Below are 13,527 nucleotides of genomic sequence, written 5' to 3'. Positions count from 1 at the left end.
CCCTCCAGGTGATGCACTTTGTGACTGGAAAAACAACACCCTGAAGAGTTTGTAATGAGGGCCTCGGCTCGTGAAGCTTAGTGGGAAAGCCACTGAGCAAAACGCGTAAAATGTGGCCTCTTCACACAATGGACCAAGGCTCAGCCTTAGGAAGGGTGGAGATTCTGAGACTCTTTGGACTCCACATGAGCCTTGGAACCATTATGCTGAGTGAAATAACTCAGACACAGTATGATCTCACTGATATGAGGAGACGGGAAGTAGAATGGACGGCAATTGCCAGGGGGCTAGAGGGGGCGTCCAGTGAGGACAGAGCTTGAAGACGAGAAGGGTTCTGAAAATGGATATGCTGAGATTGCACAGCAATGAATGTAATGACCCATACACTTAGAAATGGCTATGGGAAGCCAGGACAATGGCTCACACCTGTAATCCCAGCCACTCAGGAGGCTGAGATCTGAGGATCTGCGTGGCTCAATGCTACCTCTGCAAAAAGTTTTGGAGCCCCTGATTTCATCCAATCAAAGCTGGGGACAGCAACATACACCTGCCATCCCCGCTCCACAGTAAGCTCAAATAGGTGAATCACAGTCCAAGATAGTCCAGGCATAAACATATTCAGAAAAATAACTAAAGTGAAGATATGGCTGGAGGCGTGGCTCATGTGGTCATTGTCTAGCAAGCGTAAGACCCTCCACTCAAACTCCAACACTGCAAAAATATTAAAACTGAATTAAAAAATATGTGTGTGCACATGTGTGTGTATGTATGTATGTATGTATGTGTACTGAAAATGGATGTGTGGCTCAAATGGTAGAGCATAAGCCTTGAGTGAAAAAGCCAAGCAAGAATGCAAGGCCTGGGGCTGGGAAGGTGGCTCAGTGGTAGAGCACTTGCCTTGCATGCCTGAGGCCCTGGGTTCGATTCCTCAGCACCACATAAGCAAAAAGAAAAAAGCCGGAAGTGGTGCTGTGGCTCAAGTGGTAGAGCGCTAGCCTTGAGCTGAAAAGCTGAGGGACAGCGCCCAGGCCCAGAGTTCAGGCCCCACGACCGGAAGCCCCCCCACTCCAAAAAAAAAGAATGCAAGGCCTTCCCTGAGTTCAAGCCCCAGCAACATCTTCTCCAAAAAAGTAAAAAGATAAGTAGTAAACAGTATGTTATGTATAATTACCACAACCAAAAGAAAAAGATAGAAAAGAAAAATAAAAACCATGAGCTAAGATACAGAACTTGCATCTGGCATGTAACAAGGCCCTGGGATCAGCTCCCAGCACGGTAACAGGTCTGGTTTGTTGGGGCGGAATGCAGAGGACTCAGGACGGGCAGAGCACCACAGGGAATGGAGTGAACAGTGAACCTGGCCATGGGTCATTCACCTGCTGATCATGGCCAAAGGGCCGCAACTTCCAGAGACACCAGAGGGTTCCTCTGGCACGAGGTAGTGGATACTAAGAAGCCTGAGACCAAAAATAACAAGAACCCACCTCCTCTGGTAAGCCAACCCAGCTGAGGCAAGCTTAGGTTACTCCCTAAGGCAAGCAAACACAAACAGATCTGTGTTTTGGTTAAACAACCGGCAAAGCAAAAGAACTGTTCCAAAGTTCTGAGCAGAAAACACTGGGGAGCATCATAAACCCAATCATACAGGAGCTACAGGTTTCACAAGTTTATGTCCCACCCCTTTTCTTGTTTCAACCTTGAGATACAAATCCTACCCTGGCTCTCCTCACCTGTTAGCTTTCCTTCAGTCCTGGAGTCAAGGAGCGAGTGCGCACACACACACACACACACACACACACACACACACACACACACACACACGCACACGCACACGCACACGCACACGCACACGCACACGCTGACACACAAAGGGAGAATAATGGTACTTACTCTATAAGTACCTTGTAAGAAGTTACAAGAATTTCTACAAGTTGACTTATTCTATAAGTTAATGGTAGACCACGGCAGGTATGTCTGAGGGGGGGCTGTGGGCACAGTGGGGTGCCAGGGCACTTGCCTGGGAGATGTGAGACCCTGGGTTCAATTCCAGGTTGGCCAAAACCAAACAAAAATAACAAAGGTGGAGGATGGAGACACCGAACAGAAAACGTGACAAGAGGTCCCCAAAGAGCTCACGTCCAGAAATCTCACGTGACTCTGATTAAATCGTAGGGTCTCAACTGACCACAAAGGCATCAGCCCAGAAAGGCCCAGTGTTAGACTCACAGGGCCTTCCAAGTGCCGGGCGTCAGGTGCTGGCGGGGACCCAGGCAGAGGGTGCCAAGGAGGATATACTTTTCCTTAGCTGTGCTAAGTGAAATAGTAGCTACAAAGGCCAGCCCGGGGGAGGAAGGGCTGGAGGGAGGGGAGGAGGGAGGGGCAGGAGGCAAGGTCACTCAGAGGACGCTGCAATCCAGCCAGGCGGAGTAGAAATCCACGGCACTGTGCTCCAAAAGCTCTCTTACCTGCTTGTTGGGGTGAGACCGGTCGAAGCCCAGGATAAGGTTGGAGGCCTTGCTATGGAGGAGGAGGTCAGCAGCCCGGAATGGGATAGAAAAGCCATGGATGGTGCTGCAGAAGTCAAATGTGATCCACAGGTACTGGGCATAAGCGTCGGCAAAGATGTACTGCAAAGAAAAAAAAAAGCAGGTCAACTCGGAGCGGCACTTCCTCCAAACCACGAGCGACTGCACAGACAGCTGCCTCCAAACCACGTGCACATAGCACACCCACACTCATGACGCCAGGCTTTCCCGGCATCCCTTGTCAATGGACACACCAAACCAGGCTCAAGGAAGGAAGATCTGCAGAGACCGGCCAGGGGGAAACCCCAGCGAGCTGGGTTAGGGTTAGGGTTAGGGTTAGAGCGAGCTGTGTGACCAGGTAGTGGAGCTGGGTAAGCCTTTATGTTTTTCCTTCCAACGGGACCTGGCCTAAAATTCTTAGCGTCTATCTACAGGCTGCTCAACACCACGAGGGTGGTGTTGGCAGCCAGGACAAAGATTCCTGCTCTTCAGATCGGCCATCTCCCTGCATCTCCTGAGCACTCTGAGGCAGGCGTGCCTTTCCATGAAAACCGCTGAAATCCCATCCACCCAAGATACGCGGTGACGTCTCACTATGGTGCCAGATGAGCAGGCAGCCCTGGGGTCACTCGAAGCTGCCAGACACGCCCAGGCAGACCAGGAAGTAGCTCTGGTGAGCAGGGACTGGCCGTATTCGGCTCCTGCACCGGCCAGGCTGGACAGTGCTGCTGTGGCCTCCAGATTTCCCAGGGGGCAGCACCAGGGCAGTTCAACATAATGTGTGCACCAGAGGCCCGGCACAGGCAACACCGGGGAAGCCACAGCGAAAATCCAGCATCCTTCCCCAAGTGTCCTGAGAAATGAATGGAAGAGACAGGCCGGGCCACAGCTGCCCATCATCCACAGGTAAACAACAGAAACACAACAATCAAGCCTTGTAGAGTCCCACAGGAACCGATCCAGTCCCAGGTATCTGAAATGGCACCTTCTAAGAGGTGGGTGCTGAAGGACAGGCATGACTTCCGCGAGAAAAGGTTACCCCATCCCGGGGGCCCCCTGAGTTTGATGGAGGTCTCAAGGGCTTGGGGGAAGGATTGGAAATGAGGCTGGGGCATAGTTGATGCAGGCCTGGAGTGAACGTAATGAGGCCAGGGGCCAGCTCTGCTCCTGAGCGGCCCAGGGGACCAGGCCTACGAACCAGAAACTAGAGCAAGAGGAACTCAGCTCCACCCACAAGCCAGCCTCCGCATCCGAGAAGTCAGCCAATCTGACAGAATCAGCTCAAGGACACTTTCCCGGTCGGCATCTGACCCGTTCTCCCGCTGAGAGCCTTCCTGCACCACACCGGGTATGGACAGACGCTCTAACCTCGTTTCCAGACTGCATGCTCTCCCTAAATCCAAACCACAAGCTTCCCAGAGATGTAAGCCCGTGTTCTTCTCTTGTGTTTTCTCCCCAGCATCTAATGTAAATCTTCACACTCTATAGAAGACTAATTAAATCTAACATTTTTTTTTAAAAAGTGAATGTTTTGAAAGCAAAAACGACACTAACCAAATGCAATGCAATAAAAACAATTATGATCCCGGGATGATTATCATAATTTTCATCACGAAAGTATTCTCTAGAAATAGCACTACCCTTCAGCTCCTAAGCTGTCTTGGTTCCTGGGGAAGAGAGCAATCTGAGTTGGAGAAGATTTCTCCAGAAATTCATTTCATGGCTTGCAGCAAGATCATATTTGTGAATCTAAAACATCACAGAACTTGTTAACTGTTTATGTATTATAGCTGACAATTTTACAAGTGCATCTTCCTATGCCAAACACCAAGCTAAGAGTTCTCCATGCCTCTCCTTCACTCTATTCTTATTCACAGAGGCTGAGACCCTGCAGAGACTCAAGACCCCGGATAGCAGATGGCGTGGTCGCCCCCTTTTGATAATAACACTGAAGCTCACAGCCATCAACGAGCCCTGAGGACACAAGGCCAAACCCACTTCCAAGCCACATCCAACCGGTGCAGAGCCTGTCCCTTAACCCTTCATCAATCCTTCCCTCTTCCAGTTGAAACTCAGCATTTCCTGGATTCAAATCACAGGTCTTACCCGGCGCTGTTGAACTCTCTCCCTTCCCTTGCCTTCTGCCACTCAACTGTGGATCTCAGCTCTCATTTCTAGCTCCACTTCCATCTCCGGCCCTGACTGGTGCAGACCCTGCTTCTCCTTTGCAGGTTCCTCGGTGCCTCCATCCCCTCTGCGCCCCTGTGGAAGCTGGGCACTCCTCGATCGTTGGCTAACGTGGCCAAACCTTCCACGCAGCTCCAAGTGCTGCCTGGGAGGGCAGGCACCCACAGCGCCTGTGTTTGGATGGGGTTGGTCACGCACTGGAAGCTCGGTCCTGGGGTGTGGTGATTTTAGGAGGTGCTTTGAAGCGGTGGGGCCTCACGCAGGGTAAACTGATTGCTGGTCGTGACGGGATTCAGTGGTTCTCTCCTCCTACCCTCTGGCTTTCTGGTCTTGCCAGGAATCTCTCCCTCCGTAGCATCCCCGCCATGGTAGAATGAAGCCAGGAGTGTTCCCACCAGAGGTCAGCTTGAGGGGACTATGCTCTCTTGGCTTTTCCGCTTCCAAGAACGACAGGCTAAATATCTTTTTTTTTCTTTATGAAGTACCTCGCCTTGGTATTCTGTTAAGTCCCTGGTGTCTCTTACGACGCGTGGAGCGTGGAATGCTTGGGGGTTCGGCTGAGGGATGAGCGGCTGCATTGCTGCTAGCGTTCCCATCCCAGACTCTCCTCTTTCCCATCCCGCCATGCACACTGCAGACGCTAAAGGGCACCCGGCTGCCTTTCCTTACACTGTTATGGCAGGACTCCCCACAGTCATCAAGGCAAGAGACAATCACCTGCACCTGCAGCCCAGGGCTGGTGGGCTCTGAAAAGCAGCGGAGGGCAAGCGCTCTGCCCTTGAGACGCAAACCTCCAGATGCCCTGCGCAGAAACTGCGTGCTGGCATCCCCACGCCTCCACCCAGGCTGTACTCCAGCCCAGCCCTGATGCCACGTGCCCATCCGATCCAGCACCCCGTGGCTACGTCTCCTCTGAGCCAAGTTCACCTCATCCCAGCTCCATGCAAAGGCAGCCTCCCTCTCTCCTGGGCATAGGGGGCACCCTGATTCCAGGCCATGCATCCCCTACGCACCCGGCAGGAAAGCAGAGCACCCCTCCCCGCTGAGAGGTCTCTGCGGCGCCTGTGACGTTCACTGCCGTCCAACTCCACAGGTCTCCAGCAGCACAACCCTACCGACTGCCTCCGGACCGCAGCTCCAGCCAGCCACCTGCTGCGGCTCCCCAGCCCAGGCTCCCATCACTTAGGATTTCAGAGGAGCCCCGGCCTTTGGCTAAGTTGTGTTCCCTCTGGAAATACAAATTCTTTTGGAAAGATAACAACAGAATGCACCCACATGCTGTTGGGCACAAAGGATTCTCCCTAGCTCTGAGAGCAGACATGCTATGTTAATGAAGAGCACAAGGCAACACAGGAAGGAAGGAAGGAAGGAAGGAAGGAAGGAAGGAAGGAAGGAAGGAAGGAAGGAAGGAAGGAAGGAAGGAAGGAAGGAAGGAAGGGGGATAGAGAGACTTGCCTACCAGTTTACCTGGGATCAGCCTCAGCCTGGAGGAAGGCAGGGCTGCTCCTCACTGCTGCTGAGGTCAAGACTGGGACCCAAGAACACTTCAGAGGCCCTTGTGGAGGAACCCTAGATGTAGCGAGACCCCACCCAGACAGCCTCACGACCTCTAAGGAGCTGCCAGGTTCTACAGCAGCCCACTGCTCAGGACGCAGCACAGGGCAGCGGGAAGAAGGCTGAGGGACTAGAGACCAATGTGACAGGAGAGCCTGACATCCACGGCCAGCAGCTCCATCTCCAAGCAGGCCGAGCCCTAGGTCGACCCGGGCGGCGGCCTCCCCCTCCCTTCTCTCCCCTCCCACCGCACACAGCCCCCCCAGACCTGCCTGCTGCCCTCTCCTGTCACCAACACCTGCTCCCAGAGCCCCTGCGGCCATCCGCTGTCACCACTGACAACCCACAGGACCTCCGTGTGCAGGGGACGTGTCTGCGCCCACACCCTGCTGTTGATGGTGGCGTGTGTGATTCTTCCCCGGAAGTGGTGGGGTAATTTGCCTCTTAGGGAACAAAGGTAAAAGTAATCAGCTCAGATAAGTCACCTCTTCCTTCCTGAGATGTCTGGGGAAGGTAACCGCCTTTCTCAGGAGAACTAGAGACCCTTCCTCCGTGGCCATTATCATCCTGTTCTCTGGACGCCTCGGCCTCGAGCTCACCCTCAAGAGACAGACAACGCGCCACTCTGCAAGGCCAAGGACCCTAACTGGGAGCCATGGGACCTCTGCCTTCCCTCTCTCCCTCCCACCGCACACCAGGTCTCCTTGGTCTGTGGCCCCAGAGCTGCAGGAATACTCTTCTGCCGCCCAAAGGCCCCCCAACGCCCGAACTGCTCCCCCTGCTCCCCAGCGGAGCACAGCACCCTTCCTGTCTGCCAGCTCCTCCCATTCGGGGTGTACACAGACCAGACCACACCACAACCCACACCACGCAGGAAGGAGGACACACTGCCTGCCCAGCTCCAAGCCCTAAGTGCGGAGGGAATGCAAACTGTAAGTCCAGCAGGCCAACAGGACAACACAAGGCCATCCTCAAGTTGGCTCGAGACACTAGGATCTAAGGGTAACATGACCCTCAGGCTAGAAGTCCCGGATCAAGGGCAGGATGGATGGAGTGTGGCTTGCTTCCTGGAGGCACTCAGGCCCACTTAGGAAGCCGCGCAGCCACGCCCACACGGAGAGCTTCCCCCCCTCAGGAGCCCAGGACCAGATGGAGAGCACCCCACTACCTCTGTGAGTCCCCAGGACCAGACCCACGGACCACAGGGCAGTGGGCCAGAGACGTCACACCCAGCCACAGGTCGACACTGCAAGTTAGTTCTCTCCAACGCCTGCTCTTTGCTTGTCAACCCAGACGAAAAAGACTGGCACCCTCTTTTCAGATAAGAGAGAGAAGTGCGTAGCTAACACCTACATCACTAGGCAATGCCGATACCAAACTCATCTGTACCAATAGGGTTCTGGTGATTCCTGAACCTTCTCTGTAACCGGCTGGTAAGCAGCCCTAGCAGCCTGGGGAAAACAAAACAAAACTCCAGAGCACCTCAGCCTCCTCTTTATCAAGTCCCAGAACCTCCCTACCTTCTCCTCCTCCAACTAAAGGTTAAAACCTAGCCAGGCCGGGGCGGGGGGGGGGGGGTCTCTCAAACCTAGCTCCTTCCAGACATGGTCTGTTCAGATTGAGCAGAACCTGCCCAAAACAGTTCTAAATACTTTGAATGGATCTCCTGCCAAGAGACCACAGGAAAGCTGAGAAGCCAGCAAAGGGTTCTGGAAGAAGGCCCTGTGGCCCTGGATCGTGCAGTCCCATCTGGATAAGCAGAAAGCTTTTACAACTGAGCAGATCATCCACAAAGGGCCCATCCATAGGAGAAGTCAGGGGCCCTGAAAATAAGGAATCAAACTCAAAGAGAAGAGCTCCAAAACAGGCAGGAAAATCTTGCACGCTGTGGGTTCCTGTTCTACTCCTCCACCTGCTTGGAGTGGGAGGGGGAAGGGAAGACAGGATCAAAGCTTCCTTCTACTCTTGGGGGGCAGGGCGCATTGCTAAAGAATCAGAGGCCCCAGGCATGGTAAGAAAACACAACAGAGGCTGCTGGCTTGAGAGGCTTTTGTGGGAGGCTGTTTACAGACACATGACACACTTACGCACACTCGGATAAGGAAATCAAGAGTTCAGCAGGCCCCATGGGAAGGCAAGGATCATGCAGTGATGTGGATCACAATGCACCTGGGAAACATTTCTGCCACCGGTGAGTCAGTGAGTCACTGCCTGGCAGATTTCCCATGGCTGAACCTGCCGTTGTTTGTCTAGAAATCTTGCCTGGCCAGTATTCGGCCTGCCTGAAATCGCCCAGATCCACCCCTAGAAGTGCAGCCCCGCCACCAGCCCGCAGCTTCAGTGAAGCACAGTGGCTGACTCCCACTCACGCTGCAAAGTTCACAGAGGGCTCGGTGACCCCTCAGCCCCTCAGCACAGCAGCCAGCAATGGCCCCAGACGCGGTGCTGTGAAGCCAGGCCCGACCATGCAGCGCGGGCCCTCCATCACCTGCCACCTTACCCTCTTGTTGTCTGCAGGGCTGTGGTAGAACTGGGCGATGACAGCTGCCGTGTTATTTCCCTCGCCAAAGTTGAGTTTCTCCGAAATCTTGTTGAAGGACTTCCCGTAGTCGTAAGACACGTACACCTGCAACACACAGAACGGAGGCATGAGGAGAAAGCTGGGGAGGGACAGGGACACCCAGTGCTCTGCTTCCATTCTCACCGCATCCTGCCATGGACCCTGAACGCCGCAGCCCTGTGTCCCTACATTCATGAACTACGGAAACTACCAGATAACTAGGAGAGCGACAGCCACCTCTGCCTGGAAGACACCAGCCTCTTTACTGAGAGAAAGCCTGGTGTCTGGAGCCAGCTGTGTGCCGGCACTGTCTAGTGTTTAACAAAGTACATCCAGAGATGCAGAGAGAACATGCTCCCTTCTGAAAGGAAAACTTGTTTTACCATCTACAACAATGTCTCTGAAAGATAATCTAATTTTTCCTGCCTCGGCCACAAGCTTGTCTCTCAGAGTGTCTGGAACAGAAAACTCTCAACTCCCGAGAGACAGAAAAAGGAAGAGCTTGAGTGGCCCGATGTGCAAGCACGGGCTGGTCGGCAGGTGGGAGGCGTGGCTCGGGGGTACAGCACTTGCCTAGAATGAGCGAGACCCTGGTTCAATTCCCAGAATCCCTCTCTTGCATTAGTGTTTTCTTCTGTGGCCCACAGCAGCAGCAGGATCAATGCCTGGGCCAACCGATGTCCCTTCTCCCTGGCGCCCTGACCTCTGGCGAGAACAGTGACCCCAGGATGAGACGTTAAGAATGAGTGTCACTCACCGAGGGCTTCCTACGTGCAGAGACCATGCCAACCCAAACGACCCTGTACAGCAGATGCCATTCTTAAAATCAGTTCACAGAAGCTAACAGGGGCTTATGCCACAGCCACAACACAGAAGCAGCAGGTGCATTCCTGATCCAGGCTTCCCACCCTGGGAGCCAGCAGTCACCAAAGCCATCTTCACACCAGTCCAGGAGGCAGGGTGGAAGTCGCTGGAGACTGTGGACCCTAGACTTCAGCATCCGTGAGGTGTGAAGCATAAAGAACAGAATCAAGGGGCTTGAACAAACGTGGGAGATAAACGCAACAATGACAGCAAGTTATTGCTCAAGTGGTTTATGGGCAAGAGAGTTGAGGGGAAGTGTTCAAGAAAAATGGCTGGCGACTCCTTGGAAGAATAAGAACACTCAGACTAATCCCACAGGGCATTTGCCATCCGTGCACGTGTGACCCAACTGCAAACAGGCGTTGAGGGTCAACCAAGAGCCAGGACCTCTGCTGGACCCCACACATAAAACAGAAAGACTAATAAAAGTCACATGGTCATTAGAGGAGATGGGCGTGCAAACAGGCAAATATTTGTTAACACCGCCCCGTGCAAGCAGGCAAGACAGAGGGCTGCACACAGAAGCCCAGGAAGCTGCAGATGATTCACACTGAATCCAAGTCAAGGTTAGAGGAAGCAGGGGCAGAGCTACTCTCCTTCGCTAGGTCAGGGAGGAGTCAGGGAGGAGCAGAGAGGCCCCTAGCCACCAGCTGCTCAGAAAGAGCCTGTTACGAGGTGGCCTGGCAGGTCCGTGGGTTGGGAGCGCCCAGGGCATCTGCGTGTACACCCAACAGGGCACAGTGACCTTTCTCACGTCCACTCTGCCCGCCAAAAACTGACACTGAGGCCCCTCCCAGACCCTTGAACCTCGATCTTCATAATCCACTAGGATTTCTTTCTTTCCCCTTTTTTATTCTGTGTCTCTATTGGGGCTTGAACTCAGGGCCAAGGAGTCGGGCCTTTAGCTTTTCTCTCAAGGCTGGTGCTCTACCACTTAAACCACACCTCTGACTTTTCGGTGGTTAACTAAAAATAATAAGGGTCTCCCAGGATTTCCTGCCCAGGCTGGCTTTGAATTGTGATCCTCAGACCTCAGTTTCCTGCAAGGTTCTGGCTAAAATCCCTTCTTCTGTCTGACTGACAGAGTAGACGGAGTTCACGGAACACAGACACATGTGGGGCCCGGGCACCGTGAGCCACTTGTCACCACCCTGAACTGCACACGGGTTTCTGCAGGTGCTAAACTGGCCTCAGGAGAGCTGATAGCTTTCCGCGTCTCTGTACGGTAGCCCAGGTGATTTCACTTGTGGTTCCCACCTCCGGGTGGACTGGGGCAGGCACCTGTTTCTACATACACTCTGCTTCTGCCCAGGCATGGTTGTCTATGCCAATCAGACCACTGTGACCTCAATGCCACATTCTCCTCTAAGGAACAAAAGAGGAAGGAACATGAGGGGGAAGAGCCAAATGGCCAAAAGTGGCCAGCTAGATCATTCTCTCACCTACAAGGATAAGCCTCAGAAGTAAACAGAGTTTAAAATTATTTTCCATGGAGTTCAAAGCTATATAACAATGACCATGGGAAGAGGATGAAGGAGGACTAAAATGTACAGAAAACATCTTCACATCCACCCTGTGCCAAGTCCTGGATAGCGCCGCTTCTCAAATTAAAAAACAAAACAAAACTGTGCTTGTACTGGGGCTTGAACTCAGAGCCCTGCACTCTTACTTGGCTTTCTCAATCAAATCTGGCACTCCACCACTTGAGCCACCACATCTCCTCTACTTTTAGCTTTTGCTGGTAAATTTCTTGGCCCAAGGTCAGAATGCTAATAAATGGCAAAGCCAGGATTCCAACCTAGGGATTCTGATTTCAGAGCCTGCCAGGCCCAGCCAACCACCACCCACACACAAGCTACATAGCTCTGCACTTAGGGCCCTGAGTCAGTCAGTCCTTGCCCGGTATATGCCCTGTATATCCATGGGCACATACTGAATATTCATGATGCTGACCAGGCTCCACCAATCACATAGATCTTCATCTGCATAAGTTCTTCCCTACAGACCTCCACTGGGGGTCTTAGGAACCAGCTTCCCGGCCTCTTCAAAGCACACTTGGTGCCGTTCTGTTTCAGAACCACCAACCCCCGCTGCTGAGTCATAGTTTATTTTTACATTAACTTTTCATATCAGAACATCTCGGTTTCAGCTGCCAATTCTTTAATGGAGTTTGTATACAGATGGAGAAAACTTCTGCCATTCCTATTTATTAACTCCAGGCATTTAATCATATCTCATACTTCATTCTAGAAGAGTTCATCATTTCAAATGTTCAATAGGACTCACTCCCGGTGAGATAGACTCAACTATTCAGACAGAGCAAGAACTGGACTGGCTAGACCTACGACAGGACAGGCTGGCTTTCCTGATTCACTCAGAGCTGCAGGAGTTCCAGGATATGTGGGTGTTGAGGCTCTGACTAGAGGGTCAGATGACATTTCTCCCACGGAGAACCCAATATTGGGCTTCATTCCCCACCCCTGCCTCCAACATCTCCAGTGAAACCTAGGAATCACTTCTGCTACGAAGACCCTATTTATCCAAACTATCCAACAGTGCTGAAGTTCTACCTAGCTTGCAAAATATACCTTTTGAACCCAGGTGTTGGTGGCTCACACCTGTAATCCTAGCTACTCAGCAGGCTGAGATCTGAAGATCACAGTTTGAAGCCAGCCTGAACAGGAGAATTCATGAGACTCTTATCTCCAATTAACCAGCAAAAAAGGCAGAGCTGCGGCTCAAGTGGTAGAGCATCAGCATTGAACAAAAAAGGGATAGCACCTACTCCCTGAGTTCGAGGCCAGTACCAGCACAAAAATAAAATAAGAAACGAGAGAATCCAGGTCAACAGCCCACCCAGTCGTGACAGTTAGAGGACACTAACACTTGGAAACAGACAATCGGGCCCTCTGTGGAGCAACCCTGCAACCTCTGCTTGGAGCATGGGGTTCTGCTTCTGGCCTGGGGTCAGAAAAGGAGGGCCACATCCGTCATTTCCCACACCCCATCCGGTGCCAAGTTAATCCTGCCCATCCCCTCAGTGCCTGCTGACCATCCCAGACAAGCACAGCGGCCAGCTGACAGCCCCAAGGGGCACCCAGAGCAGCACAAGTACTTACAGAGCAGCACAAGTACTTACGTCACTGCTCTTGGGCCTCGCCAAGGCCAGGCTGTCTCGGGCCAGCGCCACAATCACGTTGCTTTTCTCTCCAGCCCAGTGCACCACCATCTGATTGTGGGAGTCATTCAGACTGACCTGGAAGAGACCAACAGAGAATCAGGACCCATGGTGAACGACAGCCACGCACGTCGGATGCTGCACGGACGCAGGGCGCAGTGCACTCAGGCTGCATGGCCTACATCCCCACCAGAGAGGGTGCGTACGGGTGCAGGGGAGCAGCTGGACATAAGAAGTAACTTCTAATGTTCTACAGCCTGACGGAATAACATGGTTGATACAATTAATTGTCTATTTCAAAATAGAAAAGGCCACGGGGTGCAGCGGCCCATGCCTGTAATTCCAGCTATTTCAGAGGCTGAGATCAGGCGATCAAGGTTCATGGTCAATGTAGCAAAAAAGTTAGTGACATATAACCCCCAATTCAACCAACAATCAGAGTATGGAAACATGCTCTACAGTCTCAGCTACTAAGGGCTATATGTAGGAGAATCAAGGTCAGAGTCTAGCCCTGGGAAAAAATACAAGACCCTATCAAAGAAAGGGGGGGGGGGAGAGAAAGGAAGGAAGGAAGGAAGGAAGGAAGGAACGAACGAACGAACGAAAGAAGGAAGGAAGGAAGGAAGAAAGGAAGGGAGGGAGGGAGGGAGGAAGGAAGG

The 13,527-nt window shown here is 52.7% G+C and overlaps 1 protein-coding gene across 1 annotated transcript in view; it reads right to left on the bottom strand.

Annotated features, from left to right (window-relative positions):
* LOC138824438 (sortilin-related receptor) overlaps window positions 1-13,527 on the bottom strand; it is a 113,110-nt gene that overhangs the window by 83,970 nt on the left and 15,613 nt on the right. The window contains exons 2-4 of the mRNA XM_070018290.1: window positions 12,830-12,946; window positions 8,767-8,892; window positions 2,466-2,627 (exon numbers count right to left, since the gene is read on the bottom strand). Coding sequence (XP_069874391.1) covers window positions 2,466-2,627; window positions 8,767-8,892; window positions 12,830-12,946 — 405 coding nt within the window. The remainder of the gene's footprint in view (window positions 1-2,465; window positions 2,628-8,766; window positions 8,893-12,829; window positions 12,947-13,527) is intronic.

Source organism: Dipodomys merriami, unplaced genomic scaffold, assembly GCF_024711535.1.
Source record: "Dipodomys merriami isolate MVZ:Mamm:240054 unplaced genomic scaffold, mDipMer1.0.p SCAF_129, whole genome shotgun sequence".
Lineage (NCBI taxonomy): Eukaryota > Metazoa > Chordata > Mammalia > Rodentia > Heteromyidae > Dipodomys > Dipodomys merriami.
Note: the sequence above shows the minus strand (reverse complement) of the source record. Positions and strands in the feature narration are given on the sequence as shown.